The 19,397-nt window shown below is 37.8% G+C and overlaps 6 protein-coding genes and 1 non-coding gene across 9 annotated transcripts; 3 read left to right on the forward strand and 4 right to left on the reverse strand.

Annotated features, from left to right (window-relative positions):
• Positions 1 to 391: 391 nt before the first annotated feature.
• LOC130504747 (U5 spliceosomal RNA) lies at positions 392 to 509 on the reverse strand. Its single transcript, XR_008941376.1, has one exon. It is a non-coding gene; the product is annotated as a U5 spliceosomal RNA (small nuclear RNA).
• Positions 510 to 736: 227 nt separating this feature from the next.
• LOC130504743 (60S ribosomal protein L23-like) lies at positions 737 to 2,024 on the forward strand. Its single transcript, XM_056999373.1, has 3 exons — positions 737 to 807; positions 920 to 1,204; positions 1,790 to 2,024. The coding sequence occupies exons 1-3, from the start codon at positions 795 to 797 to the stop codon at positions 1,912 to 1,914; spliced, it is 423 nt and encodes a 140-aa protein (XP_056855353.1). The 5' UTR covers positions 737 to 794; the 3' UTR covers positions 1,915 to 2,024.
• LOC130504742 (uncharacterized) lies at positions 1,905 to 4,115 on the reverse strand. Of its 3 annotated transcripts, none has more exons than XM_056999372.1 (3): positions 3,989 to 4,115; positions 2,312 to 3,386; positions 1,905 to 2,243 (listed from the first exon to the last, which is right to left on the reverse strand). In XM_056999372.1, exons 2-3 carry the CDS (start codon positions 3,377 to 3,379, stop codon positions 2,085 to 2,087), a joined length of 1,227 nt encoding a protein of 408 aa, XP_056855352.1. In that variant the 5' UTR covers positions 3,380 to 3,386; positions 3,989 to 4,115; the 3' UTR covers positions 1,905 to 2,084. The 3 variants fall into 3 exon arrangements, with proteins under 3 accessions (XP_056855352.1, XP_056855351.1, XP_056855350.1); XM_056999371.1 differs by having other exon boundaries at positions 2,312 to 3,416; XM_056999370.1 differs by having other exon boundaries at positions 2,312 to 3,461.
• Positions 4,116 to 4,887: 772 nt separating this feature from the next.
• On the reverse strand, positions 4,888 to 7,286 carry LOC130504744 (uncharacterized). The gene is made up of 6 exons (XM_056999374.1): positions 7,220 to 7,286; positions 6,983 to 7,107; positions 5,733 to 6,437; positions 5,457 to 5,645; positions 5,249 to 5,374; positions 4,888 to 5,168 (listed from the first exon to the last, which is right to left on the reverse strand). Exons 2-6 carry the CDS (start codon positions 7,022 to 7,024, stop codon positions 5,061 to 5,063), a joined length of 1,170 nt encoding a protein of 389 aa, XP_056855354.1. The 5' UTR covers positions 7,025 to 7,107; positions 7,220 to 7,286; the 3' UTR covers positions 4,888 to 5,060.
• A 1,463-nt stretch (positions 7,287 to 8,749) lies between these two features.
• LOC130504745 (pre-mRNA-processing factor 19 homolog 1-like) lies at positions 8,750 to 13,313 on the forward strand. The gene is made up of 18 exons (XM_056999375.1): positions 8,750 to 8,930; positions 9,021 to 9,106; positions 9,294 to 9,365; positions 9,462 to 9,524; positions 9,861 to 9,947; positions 10,096 to 10,261; positions 10,363 to 10,484; positions 10,671 to 10,787; positions 10,877 to 10,972; positions 11,060 to 11,119; positions 11,548 to 11,622; positions 11,726 to 11,830; positions 12,016 to 12,132; positions 12,244 to 12,321; positions 12,423 to 12,507; positions 12,596 to 12,647; positions 12,803 to 12,873; positions 12,964 to 13,313. Exons 1-18 carry the CDS (start codon positions 8,918 to 8,920, stop codon positions 13,089 to 13,091), a joined length of 1,593 nt encoding a protein of 530 aa, XP_056855355.1. The 5' UTR covers positions 8,750 to 8,917; the 3' UTR covers positions 13,092 to 13,313.
• A 620-nt stretch (positions 13,314 to 13,933) lies between these two features.
• Positions 13,934 to 16,365, forward strand: LOC108850846 (plasmodesmata-located protein 2). Its single transcript, XM_018624336.2, has 4 exons — positions 13,934 to 14,695; positions 14,960 to 15,343; positions 15,853 to 15,960; positions 16,097 to 16,365. Exons 1-4 carry the CDS (start codon positions 14,284 to 14,286, stop codon positions 16,102 to 16,104), a joined length of 912 nt encoding a protein of 303 aa, XP_018479838.1. The 5' UTR covers positions 13,934 to 14,283; the 3' UTR covers positions 16,105 to 16,365.
• Positions 16,366 to 16,488: 123 nt separating this feature from the next.
• Positions 16,489 to 18,209, reverse strand: LOC130504746 (uncharacterized). Its single transcript, XM_056999376.1, has 5 exons — positions 17,567 to 18,209; positions 17,312 to 17,484; positions 17,101 to 17,212; positions 16,802 to 16,956; positions 16,489 to 16,711 (listed from the first exon to the last, which is right to left on the reverse strand). Exons 1-5 carry the CDS (start codon positions 17,981 to 17,983, stop codon positions 16,663 to 16,665), a joined length of 906 nt encoding a protein of 301 aa, XP_056855356.1. The 5' UTR covers positions 17,984 to 18,209; the 3' UTR covers positions 16,489 to 16,662.
• Positions 18,210 to 19,397: the final 1,188 nt, after the last annotated feature.

Here is a 19,397-nt window from a genome sequence, read left to right on the forward strand (position 1 = left end):
TCCTACCAGTTCTGAACAGAGAAAGGAGACGAGTTTAGCGAGCTCTTGATTTTGAGGAATATAGAAATCTAAATGATCTTGAAAGATAGAAATCTAGGTAAATCTAAGCAACCATAAGAGAACTACATATATCTCCTGATCAAAAGATAAAACACAGTAACCAAAAACTATGAAGAAATGCATTTGCTACACACATAAGACTACTCCAAAACATTGATATCAGGATGAGATGACAAACTAATCACAACTAGTCACCTTCGTTTATGGTCAACAAGACTTCTTCACCATATTGCTTAGTATCCATAAGACAAATATCCCAATAAGGATATGAATAGAAGAACAGTTAACGATATTCATCATACAAATCAAAATTTTGAATAATAGTTGTTGGGTTCCACTGTAAAGTGAAAACCCTCCAAAAATAGGCGTATGCCACTTAGCATGGAGAACACACGGTATTCTTTAGTAAAAGGCGAAAGAATAGTTCGCTTTGTGCTCACCACATGGCTGCGTGATTTCAGAAATGAGAACAAGGCCGTCATTTATCCCGATAGTTTGCGCTGCTAGTTACTCCCAATGCTCCGATGTGGGACTCTGTAACAAATAACCAAAAGGCGCTATATTAGTTCAATAAAGTTAACTCTTAGTGGGCTTTAACAGGCCTGAAAATATTCCGAGAGTTGGGCTTTAAACACAGAACTCTAAAACCCTAGCACTATGCGTCGTTCGTTGTATATAATAAAGCCGCAAACCCTAATATTCTTACAACAGAGATCAGCTCAAAGCCGTCCAAAATGTCGAAACGAGGTTCGTACTCTTCTTCTTCTTCCCCGTCGAATTAAGAGATCTGAAACGTATCCAATTTTATCAAATGGTCGTGGTTGTAATGCGTTTTTGAAACTTTTTGATGTCTGTCCAGGACGTGGAGGTACGTCGGGTAACAAGTTCAGGATGTCGCTTGGTCTCCCCGTGGCGGCGACGGTGAACTGTGCCGACAACACCGGCGCCAAGAACCTCTACATCATTTCGGTGAAGGGGATCAAGGGTCGTCTCAACAGGTTGCCTTCCGCCTGCGTCGGAGACATGGTGATGGCCACCGTGAAGAAGGGGAAGCCTGATCTGAGGAAGAAGGTTATGCCAGCTGTCATCGTTAGGCAGAGGAAGCCTTGGCGCCGAAAGGATGGTGTCTTCATGTACTTCGAAGGTAAATAAAAATATTTACTTTTACTTTTAAACACTAATCAAAATAATTTAAATAAGCTAAAAAAATCGTTAGCTTGTTTGTTTAGACACGTTGCATATTGGTAGTTAGATTTAATTTTGATGTAGTTTCTTGTGGTTGGTTATAAGATTCATTCATTGAATGTTCCAAACTTGTGTCATGTATTAAACCAACTCGTTTTGAGGGTGTATTAATTACAAAACAAGATCTGGTAAATTTTAAAATGTGTTCTATCGTTACAGATGCTCTAATGCTTTAAACGCTTGTATCTGCTCCATTTGAACTCTACATTTGTATTCCTTAGGAAAATTCTTATGGTTATTAGTCTATTAGATCTCAGACTTAAGTCATGTACTCACCGACGCGTTTAGAGGGTGTTGATACGGTTACAAGTCTGGGAAACTGAAACTGTGTCCTTCGTTACAGATGCTTTTATTGCTTGAACGCTTGCTTCTGCTCCATATGGACTCTACATATATCACTCTTTTAACTTGTCAATTGATTCTTGGTATCTGTGTGATTGTAAACAAATTCTGATTCTTGTGATCTGTTTTGTACGTTGCACAGATAATGCTGGAGTCATCGTGAACCCCAAGGGAGAAATGAAAGGTTCTGCGATCACTGGTCCCATTGGTAAAGAGTGCGCTGATCTTTGGCCTAGGATTGCAAGTGCTGCCAATGCCATTGTCTGAGTGTGCGTTTGATTACCTTTCAAACAAATTTGAGAATTTTCATTTTCTGACAATATGTACGACATTCAAGTGTTTTGGTTATTTAGACATCATCAATCAATGTTTTTTTACTTCTGTCTTAATAGTATACTAAAATCTGAATATTAATTATACAAAAATACTAATGATGATTATAGATTTATTCGTAGTAGCTCCTGACTCTGGCTATGTATGAATGCTATTGCAATCGAGAAAGATTGTAAAACTGATAGCCATGTCTGGAGTTGTACTAAGTAACGTCCTCGTCGAAGCTTCTCAATCCTTAGTACAGTCTTCTCATGTTTTGATCCCTGAAACAAAAATGACTATCAGATTCTAGTTTGATCTATATACATAGAAGAAGTTATGTTATTATTACCTCTATGAGTAGCTCCGAAAGGTTATCTTTGCGTGGCTGGCCTTTTAGAAGGGTTAAGGAACAGCCCAAGTCCCATCCTCCACAGTCGCAGTTTCCTTGAGATTTCCACCTCTCTATCAAACTCGAAGGTCCATCTTCAGGCCCTCCATGAATCCCTGATGGAATCACAACATCAACACTTGTCTTAGATCTTGAACTTCCACTTTCAGTTTTGACCAGTGAAGACTTCCTCAAGAACTTCAATCCCCAACCTCCAGTTTCTTCTTCTTCTTCTTCTTCTTCTTCAAGAAACTGTTGTTTCACAAGAACAGCTAACGTTTCAAGATTTGTTGGAAGGTCGTTCTCCAGTAGATTCACCTGCTCGTGGTCAGAGTTTGGTTGCTGCATCTGCTCATTGTTCTTCATTACACCAACTACTTTCTTACACGATCCTCTGTTTTTCTTCCTACACGGTGTCTGCGAATGCTCACCATCGTTGCTGAACAAAACGAACTGCCTCTCTACGAATCTCTCATTCAAGAATGAACACGAGGACAACGTTGACACCTTTATTCTACCAACCAGAAGCGGTGATGAGGATGATGATGATGATGATGATGATGATGATTCTCTTTTCAGATGAATCATATATGTATACTCTAAAACACTTTGGTCTACAACGTTGCTGCTTAAGCTTGCCACGTAAACATCTTTTTCATTGTCCAACTTGAAAACAAAACGAGGCACTATTCCATTGGCTCTCGTAGTGAACTGAAGGGTTCCCTGAGAAACGTCTGTAGATGGAGACGAGAAGGTGTTGTTGCTAGATAAAGAGATTACCTTACGAGATTGGTCAGCTTTATCATAGTTTGCTCCTAGTTTCCTCAAGAGATGACTCGGAGAAGAAGTAGAGAACTCGCCACTACATGATACTTTGGGACTGTTTTGAAATATCTGTAAACACTTCCCGCTGCTCAAAACCGCCAAGCATCCTCCATCTTTCTTTCGTAGCAAGTTTCTCGACTTTGATGAGTTTACATTCATCAGCTGATCTTTATTCTTTTTAGCGTCAGGAGTATCACCCTCCATCTTTCACCTTGATTTGCTCGTTACAGAACAGAAGCCACTTCAATATTCACACGAGATGGATTCCTAATCAATACAAACTAATCTGAAAGACAAAAATTAAGAATCCTAAACCTTAAATGCATAAAATAACCAAGATTTGAACAGTATACAAAATGTTAAGATAATCATTGTGTAAGAACATATTTTATCTTTGACCCAAAAAAAGAACATATTCTTATCTATTTAGTACTAAACCATTTGCTAGATTTACAGTTTCAAAACCAAATGCATCTAACATTGAATACAGACTTCAAAACAATATAGAAAACGTAAAATTCAAAGCTACAGAACATGTTTGGTAAAAAGCCAAAGTTCTTGATATACCTATTTTACCTATAAGGAATATGTGGGTTATTAATTTAGCTCTTCATCTGAAACGTAAAAAAAAAAACTATAAAATAATAAATAACCAAAACCAAAGATTTGATCCCAGCCAGTTTAATTTGATAACATCAAGGCAAAGAAACCCATTTTGAAATAAGAAAAGACATGAACCTTTCTCATTGCAATGCTTTATACCTAAATTAAAAACGGATCGACGACATATTTTCAGCTAAGATGAAAATTCACCTTCTGGATTACTGCGCTTCTTCCGTTGTATGTCTCACCAACATTAATGCATAAGAAATGTTCCTTCTCCTCCTAAAGAATCATTGAGTAAGAAGAAAGTGGGCAAAGCTTGGAAGCAAAACATATATGAGAAATAAATGGGTATTGTAAGGACATAGCGTGTTGCATCCACTTTATATATTTTGATTAGTTTTTGGATTTTTCATAGTTTCCACTTAAGTTTTGTTTTCTCAACTTTTGGTTAATTGGCTTCTAGTGAGAGGTGAGGTGCGTGTGTGTTCGGTGGATCAAACTCAGCACACATATCACTATCTCTTAACTTATAATTATATTATCTTTACGAACGCAGTTTTGCATCATATGAAGATATGGTCAACGTTTTAAGAAAAAAAATATATACATGTAACATGTGAACGTTTAACATGCTATTACAAATAGATACTAAGTATAGATCGTGTAATATTATAAATGCAGGGGGAAAAGTTTTTATAGACTATTACGTAGGAAACTTAAGATCTACTCGTTGTGCATCATCTAAATTGTCAAGCTTGCTAAAAAAAAAACAATATTCTGAGATTTTGATTCAATAGTTTATCTAGAAGCGTAATACTATACTATCGACTTATGAATGTACAATATATAATACCGAAAACATGTTCCAGATTGTTTCCGCCACAAGGTAATACTACACATCATATTTAGAAAAATCTCAAACAATATCAATTCACAGAATTATACCAGTTATGAGAAATGATCAAGAAAATCTTACAAATGATATTCAAATGACTATTATTATACAACGTCCATCAAATACAATAGACATTAATATATCATCCATGTTATATAATCTTATATCTATACAAATTTTGTAATGTTCTATGTAACATAACACACTCCCCTCCCTACAGTTTTATTTATCATGGCCTACCTAAACCCATTATTCCTCTCTTTTTTCTTGTGTTCTAAATATATCAGAGAAAATATGAGTCATAGCCAAAAAATGCACTAATAAAATGTACATATATACCTCTATAAGACTACTATTTTGTGATTATAGGACTATGTAATTAACTCAAATCCAAGACTGGATTGGATACTTGAACTTGAACGAGTTTACGCCACTTATGTGTGAAAATATGTCTGAAGAATCAACCAGTTGCTCTTCTGCTCTGACCCCCACCTGCAAACCGAACCCTGGTTTAAAAAGCTAACCTAAAATTCATAAGGTTTTATCTGTGGTTGAAACGGGATTAATCTTACATCATCATCGTCTTCTTCATGATAGCTCGAAGAAGCTTGTCTATATGGTTCACACAATTCATCGTTCTTTGCAAATCTTCCTCTAACTCTTGGACGACTATCTGCCAACGTCTTCCTACATGCATACTGTTTAAACGAACTCTATTTTTAACAAACTGTAGATTGATAACCCATGGTTCAATATGGTTTAATGATTAAACATAGAGACCTTAATTTTCTTGCTGAAATTCCTCTCGTTTCTCTTCTTCATGTACCTACGAATCTTTTCTTTCCTTTGCTCAGCTGTGAGTTTGCTGACTTTGTTGACGCTGGCGTCGTCTAAACCGGTTATCTCTGTTCCTAACTCCGGAAGAACCGGTTTGGGCAGGTGGTTTTGGTCTTCGCCACAGTCAAGTGCCTATTTCGAACAAAAAACAACAAACCAGTAAATACCAGGTCCATATATCTAACCGGATTACCAAACCGGCTTCATTTTGATTTATACCTGGAGATGATGATCTCCTCCTGGATTGTATATGGGTTTAATCGAATCTTGGCAGAACATTCCACTATTATCAGCCTGGATTTCCATCAATTGATCATGTGACGGTTTAAAGTCAGAACCAAAACCGGAGTAAAAATCTGATCCTCCAATGGCTAAACCGGTGTTCATCATATTCCTGGTTACGCCCATGTAAGATGGTAAACCGGGATTACCCAAGAAAGGGGAAGTAGGGTTTAGGGACCCAATATTGTAACTTGGGACAGAAGAAAGACAATCATCTTCAAAAACCGTTAAAGGCGGAGGCAAATGATCACAAGAAGAGGAGGAGTATAGAATGTTCGGAGGCTGATGAAGTTGAATCCCGGTGAAATCAAACTGATCTTGGAGTTGATCGGAGGCTGGGAACTGAATAGTGGAAGAGAAATCGATGGAAGCTGTGATATCGTTATCGAAATCGTCTTGTGAATCGAATATGATCGATAAGTCACCGTTGTCATCATTATTGTTGCTGTTGTTTTTGTCTTCATGGTCTTGATTCGAACCGCTGTTGGATTTGTCGGGAAAGTTATTGTTGTTGATGTTTTCGACAGAGCCACAACAGTTTGAAGCAGATGTCACTTCAGAGGTTTGATTAAAGGTCTCTTCAAATAACTGTGGATCGCAGAAATCGAAGATTTGAGCGGTGAGAGGGCTTGTGATCTCATCCTACGAAACAAAACGACAAGATGAGATGTAAATAGCTGAAAAAACATCAGTAAAAAATTTACATGTAATGTCTTTGAGACATACGTTGAAGGCTTGCATGAAAAAGATACGTGGTCGTATTTTCTAGGTTTAAACTCGTTGAGAAGAAGTTTTGACTTAAGATATACAATACGATTAGAGAGAAGTGGACATTTATACGCTCATATCTCGTTCGTTCTCTGTGGCATTTATCAAGAAGAATCTAGATAAATAAATAAAAAATATTGACGATAAGGAGGGATAGTTTCCATAAAAGGGAAGTTTTTGGATTTTGGTGTTTCTTTTGCGTCCAGAAATTAAAAACATTGCCTGGTAAGAACGATATTTTCTTACAAAAGAAAATAAATGCACAAATAAGAATAAGAATCGTTTTTCATAGTTCGATTAAATTTTTGCTGAAAATGCATAAAAAACACAAACCATGCATTCAGGGGCTTACAAATAACGGATTCATTGTCATTGACGATCGAATGATATTGAGTTTAAAAAAAAAATCAAAGAGTTACCATGGAGAGCTGCTCGTGAGACGAGATTACGTCCTGCGACATGCTTATGTGTTTCTTTATGGACTCCAACGTGATACCAAGATTTTTCGGGAAAATTGCTTTGTCGAACGTCGGAGGAGTGATGTCTGAACAAGAAACCCAGACAATTAAATCATTAAAAACGGATAATAGTTAATTAAACAGAACAGAAAAAAAAACAATTCTGTTTCAGACAGAGAAAATAAGAAAGTTTCTTACAGCTTTCTCTGGAGAAACTAATTGGAGGTTATGGAAGTTAACGTAACCAATTTATTTTTATTTTTGGTTAAGTGTGTGTATATGCGTACGTATCTGCATGATATATATAAGCTGGTGTGAGTAAATGTAATAAGGCTTTGGGAAATGCCACGTGAAAATTAAACGTTAAACGCGCTGGTCCTAGAGTTTCTTATCTAACGTGATGTGGCGTGTCATGAGTGGATAAAACGTATGTATTTTGAGTTGACGTGGACAAGTTGGTCCCACTATAGGGGTGACTTGGTTGACCTGTGATGGAGTTTGACCGAATTTCTTTTGTTTCCGATTATTTTGACCTCTTGACTGGAAGTTGTACTAATTTAAGCTTTTTATTTATAGAATTGGCTTCTTCTTTTTTTGAACAAATATAATTGGCATTTCTATTTTATATTTAGTAATGTTTATTTTTCATTTTAAAGTTCTTATTTATTTACTTGGCTGTTTTTTTACTTGATAAAAAGGCCAGGTCAGTGAGATACGGAGAAAAATAGATAAATTAGTTCATACAAGATAAATATTTCTGTACCATGTAAATAGTTACGTGATGCTTGACTAAATTCGAAACTGGAATCTTATATAAAAACTGTTTCCTCTGGATAGGAGTTATACGATAGTGATAGTTGTAGCATACCATATGCTTGGTTTCGTTGAACAAAAAAAAAAGAAAATATAAGTTTATAGAACTGAATACTGATCGAGGTCCTTGCAAAAAGAATACGATCGAGGTAACGTAAGGTGCGGGCGTATCAATATCGATCATTTAAACTATCCATCAAAATTATATATATGATACAATTTGAAAAACATGCATGGTTAATTTAGCCAAAAAAAAAGAAGAAGCATGCATGGTACTTAAACTTTAACCATTCTTTCAAAATAACTAAATACGAACTTGGTAATTCCTTTATTAATTGGACACGACGGCAACCTATAAAGATAGATAGAGTGCTTAATTAAAGACTCCAGCTATGAGCCTATGATCATACAATGATACAAGGAAGATGCTATACAATATAATAATTGAGTTAATATCTGGTACATACGGCAACTTAATTAGCATAGATTGATTAATAGTAACTAGCACGATGTATACTATTACTACGGGATTAATCATGATAAGATTCTGTATGTTTGGTAATCAGAATCTAAAACCTATAGATAGGAAGACAATAAGCATCGCATCCCTTTGTTCTTTCTCTGAAAGCTTAATCTTGTACTTTCCAAACAATTCCGTATAAATTTGTGTTTATTTTGTTTTTGATGTAATCAAATTCGTGTTTACTTGTTAGACACAAACAATCAGATATCTCATATATGTGAAGAGATTCCTCATTCATCATATGATTAAGATAATTTCTTTTGTTGCATATCTTCTCATTTAAAAGAATTAGAACCTCCCGTTTACGAATGGGCTTGATAAAAAAGCCCATATTCGCTCAAATCAGGCAATCATAAAAGCCCAAATGTGAATATTAAGAAATCGCAAACGTAATAATCGTTCCGTCTTGCTTCCTCCTGCTCTCTCAGCTTCCGCGATTTTGTTTAGTTAGCGCCGGACCTGAGTAGATAGATAAACCCTAAGCTCAGCCTCCAAGTAGCTTCGTATTCTTATTAAAATCGATCTTCTGTTGCTGCGTCTTCATCTTCCTTCATACTAAGATGAATTGTGCAAGTAAGTAATACCTCTTTTTTCGCCTTTCTATTGCTTCTCGATTTACCAATTTAGATCTATTGTTGACACTCTGGTTTGCTTATCGTACAGTTTCCGGGGAAGTTCCGGTGGAGCCTGTGGTTTCGAAGAAGTCTGGTTTGCTCTACGAGAAACGCCTAATCGAGACGCACATCTCGGTAAGCTCTTCGCTTATCTAGGGTTACTCAGCTGTTTATTATCGGCTTTCACCTCTTTAATCTCTGGAACTAGTGGGGCCCTTATTCTCTATAATATCTGCGTATTTTTTTTTTCAAAATTTTGGTTAGTGAGATCTTGTTGTGTGTAGGTCAACGATTTGTTAAGTGCTTTGTGGTAACCTTGTAGGATTTTGGGAAATGCCCGGTTACTGGTGAACCGCATACCATTGGTGACATTGTTGCCATCAAAACCGGAAAGGTAACTAAGCTGTTTGGATTGTTTGTCATGGAGCAGTGTTTTGTAGAAAGTTATTATTAGCCTGATTCGCTCTCCGGGACCTTTTTTTTTTTTCAGATCGTGAAGCCAAAACCATTACACACAGCTAGCATCCCTGGATTGCTCGGAACGTTCCAGACTGTAAGCTTTTTTATATTGTTTGCTATTTGCTTTTACTGTGTACCTTCGTTTCGTGGCTTTATGCTTGCTTTCCTTTTTGTTCAATCTGTAAAATATCCTCTGTCTATTAAGGATTTTGTAGACTTACATGGATCTAAGCATTTGATAGATTATACAGGTCTAGGTCCACATGTCTGTTTAGGTTATTTGACATAGCAGATTTTCCCTCTACTCTTTACGAAAGCTGGTGCTTGAATCGTTCGTTCATTTGTTACTGCTATCAAGACAGGATTGTTTACTATTATGTTGAATTCTGCAAAATAAAAGCACAAGTTCATATATATTTTGTGCTTCCAGGAATGGGATTGTTTGATGCTATCAAATTTTTCACTTGAGCAACAACTCCATACTGCGAGGCAAGAGCTAAGCCATGCTTTGTATCAGGTAACTATTATCAACTGCTTGACTACCTGTGATACCACCTGATATGAATTATGTGCTACAATTTTATTTTCTGGATGTTTCCATTAGTTAGTATTGATAAAGGTGTTTGATGGATTTTTTTGGGGTACGCTTTCCCTTCTGGTTGCAGCATGATGCTGCTTGTCGTGTGATTGCTAGGCTTAAAAAAGAAAGAGACGAGGCACGACAATTGCTTGCAGAGACTGATAGGCAGTTACCTGCAGCGACTGATAGGCAGTTACCTGCAGCCCCCGAAGTTGCCACAGAGAATGCTACTCTTAGTAATGGTAAACGAGGTATGCCTGCACATTATATCTGTACATTTTCTTATCAAAATAAGTTGGCTATGTATTTAATTTTCTTGTAACAAATTGCTATGTTTTATTGTTGCAAGTAGCTGCCGATGGTGGTGAACAAGGTCCCGATGCAAAGAAAATGCGTCTTGGAGTTTCGGGTGAAGTTATTACAGAACTGACAGATTGTAATGCTGCTCTTTCCCAGCAGCGTAAGAAGAGACAGGTAATACATATAGCTTCATATCTATTAATACCTTGGTTTTAAAGTAGAATTCATGAGCGAATTATATGCGAACTTTGTATTTTATTGTTGGTACCTTTCAACGGATCTGGAGTTTGTATTTTGTATGTTGATTAGATTTTACGCGTGGCCCTTTTGTCTTGATACATTTTTCTCTTGACTCGCTAGATCCCTCCGACGTTGGCTTCAGTTGATGCTCTGGAGAAGTTCACTCAACTCTCAAGCCACCCACTTCACAAGACCAGCAAACCTGGTATTTTTTCAATGGACATCCTACATTCTAAGGTTTGACACCCGGAATTTTTCTCATTTTCCACTCATCACTTGACATTGTTATCGGTTATGAGAAGTCATTGCATTGAATTGCTACTCAGGATGTCATTGCGACCGGAGGAATGGATACAACTGCCGTTCTCTTTGATCGTCAGTCAGGACAAATCTTGTCGACGTTGACTGGTCATTCAAAGAAGGTATGTATTTTGCCGTATTTTCTAATATTTTTTCACCTAACTTTTCCTCTTTAGTTTTGTGCTTGACATGCATTGTTCGCTTTGCAGGTTACTAGTATTAAGTTTGTAGGTGACACTGATCTTGTTTTGACTGCTTCATCAGACAAGGTAAGCCCAAAATGTTATGCACAGGCCTGAAATCCGATGGGTTTTTTTCCGTGTGTAGTGCTTGTACAACATCTCTGTAGGAATTTTTCGTCCTTTATTGAATATTGCATGATCTTAACAAGTAGTATAGAAATGCTTTTAGTTTCTGTTCACACAGCTTATGTGAAATCTTGTTCTTGTAAAAGTCATCATGTCATCTTTGAAAAACTGATTAGACTATCTGAGTGATCCTGGTGATACACGTCCCCATAAAAAGTTGACTTATCTTATATCTCGTGAAGCTATCTCTGTTTAAATACCTAGCTTGATGCATTTCGTACATAAATTTTGTTTCACGCCATTGATTGTTTGCGGTCTCTCTTTGTTGAATTTGATCATAATGATATGCATCACTGGTCGTCTGATTTTGGTGTTTTGACACACTGCAGACAGTTCGTATCTGGGGAAGTTCAGAGGGTGGGAACTATGCCTGTAAACATACATTGAAAGATCACACTGCAGAGGTAAGGATTAAATTGAAGAACTTAGGCTACAGTCGCATACAGTTTTTACCAATAGAGCTGTATTTGTTCTGTTATAACGTAAAAACAATGATGTGCTTTTCAGGTGCGAGCTGTCACTGTCCATGCAACGAACAAATACTTTGTGTCGGCATCGCTCGACAGTACGTGGTGCTTCTATGATATGTCCTCTGGTTTGTGCCTTGCCCAGGTTCGCAAACTTCTTATCCACAAGCCACTGATACATGTTATTCCAGCTCCGATTTTCTCTTGGTACAATCTTCAAAGAAAGCCTGAGAAACATTAGTTGTACAATGGTGATCTGAAATAAGGCATAAGAAAAAAAAATATTTTCTTAGAATGTGTCTTTCTCATTGCTTTATTATAATTATTCAGGTAACAGATGATTCCGAGAAGGTGGATTACACGGCTGCCGCTTTCCATCCTGATGGTCTCATTCTTGGAACTGGTACCGCTCAATCTATTGTCAAGATTTGGGATGTAAAGAGTCAGGTAAAAAATCCCCTTGATCTTCCTTGTCCATCAACTCTTGAGATCCTCAAACGTTCTTAGTATCCTCAGTTTGTTCTCACGTTAATTTCATCTATCTCTATTGGCGAATAGGCAAACGTGGCGAAGTTCGGTGGCCACACTGGTGAAATCACATCTGTATCATTTTCTGAAAATGGTTATTTCCTCGCGGTTGGTACTTTGACCCAACTACTAAACAGAAAGACGAATATCACCGGCGTCCCCTTTTACTGACCTGTTTTTGTTTTTCTTTCTTTCTTGATATTGTTCAGACATCTGCGCTGGATGGTGTTAGACTGTGGGACCTGCGCAAGCTAAAGAACTTCCGAACATTCGACTTTCCAAATGCAAACTCGGGTAATCAACTATCCGAGCACCTCTTCTCTAGTCCATTTTGTTGATTGTGGTATTCATTTCTAAGACACGAACGAAAATTATTTTGCAGTGGAATTTGACCATAGCGGATCTTATCTTGGCATTGCTGCTTCAGATATAAGGTGAGGTTTACATTGTTACACACAATGCGATTTGATTCATGAGCTCACTTTGATCACTAAATTATTAAAAGAGAGTTGTGCAAATTCAAGAACTTGTGGCAATGATAAAATGATCCATACAAAATAATAAACACTTGTGCGCTTCAATGTTTCAGAGTATTCCAAACGGCCAGTGTAAAAGCCGAATGGAACCCAGTCAAGACACTTCCTGATCTATCCGGTACAGGTAATGTCATATGATTTCAAACTTTTGAAGTCTCTCTTCTCTTCCCTTTTTTTTTGAGTCTTAACATTGAAAATCCATGAACTTTTGCAGGTAGAGCAACATGTGTTAAGTTTGGTCCCGACGCCAAATACGTAGCAGTCGGTTCAATGGACCGTAATCTCAGGATATTCGGTTTACCTAGCAATGACAGCACTGAAGACTCTGCACAAGATTCATGAATAGATAGACATGCCTCCCCAACTCTGAGCTACATTCCCAGTTCCCTCTATTTATGTTGTATCTCTGATATTCCTGTTTGGTCTTTTCACAATCACATTCCCTACTTAGCTCCTTCTGTTTCTCTTTATCCAAAAAGGAAAAAATCCGATAACATCGCATCGTAAGAGTATACACTTCATCTTTGCCTCTTTGTTTTGAAAGAATCCATAAAAAGTTTTTCATGTTTCAGAGAGAAAGTTAGCTCGCTCGCTTGCGAACAATGCCCATTCTTACCTTTTTTTTTTTGGTCAAACAATGCACATTCTTACTTAAGACAATGAAATGGAGACAAGAAAAAGGAGAAGTTGTTCATATAAATTAGAGAACCCCGAGACAGAACAGAGATTTTGACTGTACTCTGGTCAAAAAACACACTTCACAATCTTCCCATTCTCCCACCAATCTCTCAGATTCCTTTTCGCTTCCTCCAAGACTATCTCTCTCTCTTTCTGATTTTCCATTTATAGCCCATCCTTCTGTAATTCCGTTATTAGTTAATTTTTCATTAACATGTTTAAGTATCAACTATCAAGTGCAAAAAAGTTTGCATCTTTACCCAATTTCCAAAATAACCAACCACTCAACAAGATTGTCACAAAGTAAGTTCAATTGAAAATGACTTTTTTAACTTTGAATTAGATTCAAAGGGCCACTAGTTAAAAGGTGGACTTAGCAATAAATAAACTGATATTAAAGCTCTCAGACAACAATTTTTTAATTGTTTTGCTGCAGCAGTAAAATCAAACTTGTACACAGTCTCAGAACTGAAGGACTCAGAAGCATTTAAAGGAAGAAAAAGGACTCTCTGCTTCTCTCTCTTTTTTTTTTATTTATCTCCCTAATCTCTTGTCACATGTGTTTAGAGAGAGAGAGTGGCCACCCAAATCCAAAAACAAGAAACCCAGAAACCTAGAAGACAGAAACAAAAACTAAAAGCTTTACTGAGCCACCAAGCAACCAATTACCATAAAACTCAAAAACCCATAAAAACCAAACCAACACCCCCAAGAAAATCCCACAAAGAATCCATCTTTCAATACCTACAATGAGAAAGCCTATGATTTGATCTTCCCAATCTTCTCTTCTCCCCAAAGATAAAAAGAGACCACACAACACAACCACCAAAAGAATCCACACACACAAACATAAAGAATGAGTCTTTCAATCTCATTACTCTTCTTGACGAGTCTACTGTTGTTTTCAGATCTCAGTGTCATAGAATCAGCAACGACCGAATACACAACCTTAATCTACAAAGGATGCGCGAAACAGCAGTTCTCAGATCCGTCTGGTCTATACTCACAAGCTCTCTCCGCCATGTTTGGCTCACTGGTCACTCAGTCCACTAAAACCAGATTCTACAAGACCACTACCGGAACAAGCCAAACCACAATCACCGGTCTCTTTCAGTGCAGAGGAGATTTGACCAACCACGACTGTTACAACTGCGTCAGCCGCCTCCCCGTTCTCTCCGACAAGCTCTGCGGCAAAACCATAGCCTCCAGAGTTCAGCTCTCCGGCTGTTATCTCCTCTACGAAGTCGCCGGCTTTTCTCAAATCTCAGGTTTAACCCTTTCTCTTCAATCGAACCGGATATTTGACCGGTTTGGTTTCGTTTTGCTTTAATCGAACCGGATATTGACCGGTTTGGTTTCTCTTTAACATCAATTCTTTCTTCATACGCTTCAATCGAACCGGATATTGGACCGGTTTGGTTTCGTTTTTACCATCAATTCTTTTTTTCTCCATCACGCTTCGATCGAACCGGATGTTGACCGCTTTGGTGTCTCTTTTAACATCAATTTCCGGTTTAATCATCATTTAACAGGGATGGAGATGCTGTTCAAGACATGCGGGAAGAACAACATAGCCGGGACAGGGTTCGAGGAGAGGAGAGACACGGCGTTCGGGGTGATGCAGAACGGCGTCGTTTCGGGGCACGGGTTTTACGCGACAACGTACGAGTCTGTCTACGTTTTGGGACAGTGCGAAGGCGATGTCGGAGATTCCGACTGCAGCGGCTGCGTCAAGAACGCGCTGGAGAAAGCTCAGGTCGAGTGTGGAACAGCGATCTCCGGTCAGATTTATCTCCACAAGTGCTTTATAGCTTACAGCTATTACCCGAATGGTGTTCCTAGGAGATCTTCTTCTTCTTCGTCTTCTTCCTCGTCAGGCTCTGGTTCCTCGAGTTCAGATCCTTCGTCTTCTACAGGTGAGAGATTCTTATTAATCGTTTAAGTTTTTAATATCAAATCTTAGTTTACTATCGAGTTAAGTTAATCTTCAGTTTAGTTCTAATCTTCAGTGTGGGACTTCCTCTTCTGTTTTTTTCAGTCTCAAGGATTAAAGTAGTACTTATTTTATTTTTTCTTGAACACCAAGTAGTAATTATTTTTTAATGTGGTGCTTTTTCTATTAATTGGTAACAGTTATTCCTTGGAGTTTTTAATTAATTCTACCCCATGCTGGGTATGCAGTTCAATTAGTATTACTTTATTTATCATGCTTTTCATTAAATACTTTTCTACTCGTATGTTAAAAAAATGAAGTACCGTATTAAGTCTTCATTAAAATTCTATCACTAATTATTTTCTTCAAAAGTACTTTTGAAAAATTGTACACATTATTTGTAGTAGGTTCATGAACTTAATATAGAGCACTTGATATTTATAGTGAAATTGATAGCAATAATAATAATTAAAGAAACAAATAAATGGACAGGAGCAACTGGGAAAACGGTGGCAATAATAGTAGGAGGAGCAGCTGGTGTTGGCTTTCTTGTCATTTGCTTGCTTTTTGCCAAAAACTTGATGAAGAAGAAACACGACGGTACCTTTTCTCTACTTGCACTGACTCATACATGCATCTTTAAACATGCATACAAACAAACTACAAACACATGCACATGTGATGAGGAATAATAAATAATGGGAAGTGTTCACTACAATGATATCTCTTTTGGCAGACTATTGAAGATTTGAGGAGGAAGAGAACAAACAAGAGTCTAATCCCCATCAAAGAGAGGCGCAAGTTTATTTTCTTTCTTTTTTCTTTTTTGAGGTGCCATTAGATTCCCTAGTCCAAACCTTTTTTAATTTATGAATATTGTTGTTATGTTTTTTTTGTTAGTTCGGATTATTGGGAGGTATGGGTTTTGTGGTTGATGCAATGACCATTCAAATGTTCAAAAATACTTTCCCAAAATGTGAAGAAAAGGATTTTGTTTATTCTCAATCAGTTACACTAACTATTTAATCTCACCAGTTACACATTACCATAAATATAGTTTCCACTTAAGTAGAAACTGAATAGTGTACTTAGTCTATTTCACTGAAACTACATGATAGAAAGAAAAAGTAGGTCCGAGCGTATCAAGCTGTATTTATATTACATCGGTTAGGTTTATTCCGTAAATAGATTCGAATATGCAAGAGATATGTATATAAAAAGGAAATCAGTGAAGCTGCATAAAGCTAATATACCACAAGCTTTTTCTTCACAAAAGAGAGATCTTCTTCTTCTTGATGAAGATCATTCTTCTATTTCCCATAGGAACCTAGCGTACTCTCCAAGTATAATGCTGCCCCCACCACCACAGAAGACAATGATGGTCACATTTTTCAGTAAGAGTTTGTGTAAGAGAGAAATTTCAAAAACTTGAAACTGTTACCTGTCATTTGGAGAGGCTTCAACGGCCTTCTCGAAATAGAACAAGGCCTTCTCCTGGTCACCATTAATACTCCAAAACGCTTTCGCATATCTGCATAGCGTCTCTCCATCCTCTGTTTCAGACAACCTTGAGCTCCGTTTCTCCCCTCCCTCAGGCTGGTCAAAACCAAAACCCCACGTAAGTGACCACAAACTCGAATCCATATGCCATGTAAACCCTACTACTTTGAGCTAACATGTCTACAAGAATGTAGGTGAAGCCTAATATAATAGGTGGAGGATACGGTTCATTGGTCAAACCTCAGAGTCTTCTCTTCCTTGCTGACTTCTGTTTCCGAAAGAGTCATCAACCTCATCATCATCCTCATCATTTATCTCCCAGAGAAAACTAGCATATGCTCCAAGAACATTGCTGAAAAGAAGAAGAAAAAAATACACGCGCACACACACACTCAGGTTGAGTAAATAACCAATTGTTTTACCAAAGATGAAGAATGTATCCAACAGAAACCTATCCTCAGGAGATGCTTGAACAGCGCGTTCAAAGTAGCTCAACGCTTTAGCTTCATCCCCGTGAAGCTTCATAACCAATCTACCGTAGTTAGCTAAAGCTACTCCATCACTAGGCTCAACCACAGTACACTTATGATAATACTCTTCTGCTCCATTAACATCTCCTTTGTACTGTATAACCCCCACAACTCTCACACCATTAAAAAAAAAACAGAGTCATTTACAGAACATTATTATTAATGATTCATCATACCTCCAAGAAGCTGGCGTAGTTTCTGAGAAGCAAAGGATGCAACGGATACTCCTCGAGCATCCTCTTGTAGTAATCACCACAGCTCTCATCGTCGAAACTTGGGAAATCGAAGTTGATGATCTCACTACTGTACAGATCGAACTTATCAATCCCAAGCCCTGCGGCTAAATGCATAGGAGGACTCGGTGGGCGCTGTTCAATCTCAAACCTTTTCTCGTCCTCCTCTTCCTTGATCGACAAGGCATCGTCAATGATGCTGCTGTGCTTAGCGAAGCTGAAGTCGGCTTCAACGGAATCGCCGATCGAAACCGTTCTATCCAAATTCTCGTCGGGTCCAGTCGCCGGGTCTTCGGGTTTTTTGAGCTCGTCTACGGATTCGCCGCAGTAGATTGAGAGAGATGGCTCGCTCTTGAGCATCTTTCTCCTCTCTCTTTGAGCTTAAAGTCTTCGACTTTGGTTTCAAAATTCAATCTTTTTTTGGTGGGTCGTTCGATTTTGGGAGGAATCGTGTTATTGGTTAAATGTTATGTGTGGACATTGATTCGGAGGACCCCTCCAAAGAGACAACGATTGATTGAACGAAGACAATTGAACTCTAGGTGTGACTCTCGGACAGGGGAAAGAGGATAGGTTTTGATGGGGGAAACTGCGAACTTCCGCAAAGTGCCCTTGTATTATTTTATTTTTTACAAATTTCTCTTTTTAGTTTGTTTTATTTTTATTTGACCCCAGCACTCCAATTAGTGCAGAGAGTTTAGTTTGTTGACCAAAAAAAAATCATTTATATATTGCAGAACCTTGACGTTGTGGTGATTTTTTGTACGCATTATTTATTGATTAGTTTGGGTTTTAGAGCTTAGATTTATAAAACTGTGAGTCTAATCATGGTTTAGAAAAACAAAGCAAGGAGGTGGGGACATATCCACATGAGCCCTCTATCTTGGGCGCACCATTTGCTCCTCACATGAACTCACTTTTGAGTCTTGACCACGTAATCAATAAGCAGACACGATTTGTCAAAATTTAATGGTCCACAAAAAAAGTCCACTGTAGTAACTAGTAATTTAGAGTACGATTACAAATGGCGTGTTTCAAAAGTTTCATTTCTGGACCATGTGTTGTTGTTGTTGGTTTTAAAATCTATTCTAATCTTTCTAAAAATAGAATTCTAGAGATTCTCAACACTATTGACAGCACAGAAACACATTACAACTTTGATGCAAAATTTGATCATTAATGCCAGCTTAATTCTTTCGAGTCATCTCCTAATATAAGTAAAACCTTAGCTGAATAACACCACACCACGTCTAATAGATTCGTTGTCTTTCTCCCAAATACAAACCAAACACCACACTTCTTATAAAGATGAAGAAAATAAACAACTTTCTTATTACCTCTCTTCCAAATCTTTCTGAAAATTGCTACCATTGACCAAATAATCTTTCTCTTCGTCATTGCTCCCTCCTCCTTAATTACACCCCCTCAAAAGATAGTAAATCAGATAAAGATCCATCCAAATAAATTTTGGTGTGAACATTCATCTGTTGGTCACAATGTCGATGATGTTCCCATCATTTCAGCTACTAGAGTTGAACATAATCTCAGCGCAAGACCTAGCTCCTGTATCCAGCAAGACAAAGACTTACGCGGTTGCATGGGTTCACTCCGAGCGTAAACTCACCACGCGCGTCGACTACAACGGCGGAACAAACCCAACGTGGAACGACAAGTTCGTATTCAGAGTCGACGACGAGTTTCTCTACGCCGACACTTCAGCCGTCGTCATCGAAATCTACGCTCTACATTGGTTCCGAGACGTTCACGTAGGCAC

Source organism: Raphanus sativus, unplaced genomic scaffold, assembly GCF_000801105.2.
Source record: "Raphanus sativus cultivar WK10039 unplaced genomic scaffold, ASM80110v3 Scaffold1777, whole genome shotgun sequence".
Lineage (NCBI taxonomy): Eukaryota > Viridiplantae > Streptophyta > Magnoliopsida > Brassicales > Brassicaceae > Raphanus > Raphanus sativus.

Excerpts from the sequence above, each read along its gene's own strand:
- LOC130504743 (XM_056999373.1), top strand. Across the intron at positions 1,205-1,789 it reads TGTCTTCATGTACTTCGAAG|ATAATGCTGGAGTCATCGTG; the intron begins GTAAATAAAAAT and ends TACGTTGCACAG.
- LOC130504742 (XM_056999372.1), bottom strand. The coding sequence starts at position 3,379 with ATGGAGGGTGATACTCCTGACGCTAAAAAGAATAAAGATCAGCTGATG. Across the intron at positions 2,244-2,311 it reads TTTCGGAGCTACTCATAGAG|GGATCAAAACATGAGAAGAC; the intron begins GTAATAATAACA and ends TTTTTGTTTCAG.
- LOC130504744 (XM_056999374.1), bottom strand. The coding sequence starts at position 7,024 with ATGTCGCAGGACGTAATCTCGTCTCACGAGCAGCTCTCCATG. Across the intron at positions 5,646-5,732 it reads GAGGAGATCATCATCTCCAG|GCACTTGACTGTGGCGAAGA; the intron begins GTATAAATCAAA and ends TGTTCGAAATAG. Across the intron at positions 5,375-5,456 it reads ATTTCAGCAAGAAAATTAAG|TATGCATGTAGGAAGACGTT; the intron begins GTCTCTATGTTT and ends TCGTTTAAACAG.
- LOC130504745 (XM_056999375.1), top strand. Across the intron at positions 10,788-10,876 it reads TGGACATCCTACATTCTAAG|GATGTCATTGCGACCGGAGG; the intron begins GTTTGACACCCG and ends ATTGCTACTCAG. Across the intron at positions 12,508-12,595 it reads CTTTCCAAATGCAAACTCGG|TGGAATTTGACCATAGCGGA; the intron begins GTAATCAACTAT and ends ATTATTTTGCAG.
- LOC108850846 (XM_018624336.2), top strand. The coding sequence starts at position 14,284 with ATGAGTCTTTCAATCTCATTACTCTTCTTGACGAGTCTACTGTTGTTT. Across the intron at positions 14,696-14,959 it reads CGGCTTTTCTCAAATCTCAG|GGATGGAGATGCTGTTCAAG; the intron begins GTTTAACCCTTT and ends ATCATTTAACAG. Across the intron at positions 15,344-15,852 it reads AGATCCTTCGTCTTCTACAG|GAGCAACTGGGAAAACGGTG; the intron begins GTGAGAGATTCT and ends ATAAATGGACAG.
- LOC130504746 (XM_056999376.1), bottom strand. The coding sequence starts at position 17,983 with ATGCTCAAGAGCGAGCCATCTCTCTCAATCTACTGCGGCGAATCCGTA. Across the intron at positions 17,213-17,311 it reads CAAGCATCTCCTGAGGATAG|CAATGTTCTTGGAGCATATG; the intron begins GTTTCTGTTGGA and ends TCTTCTTTTCAG. Across the intron at positions 16,712-16,801 it reads GAAGCCTCTCCAAATGACAG|CATTATACTTGGAGAGTACG; the intron begins GTAACAGTTTCA and ends TGGTGGGGGCAG.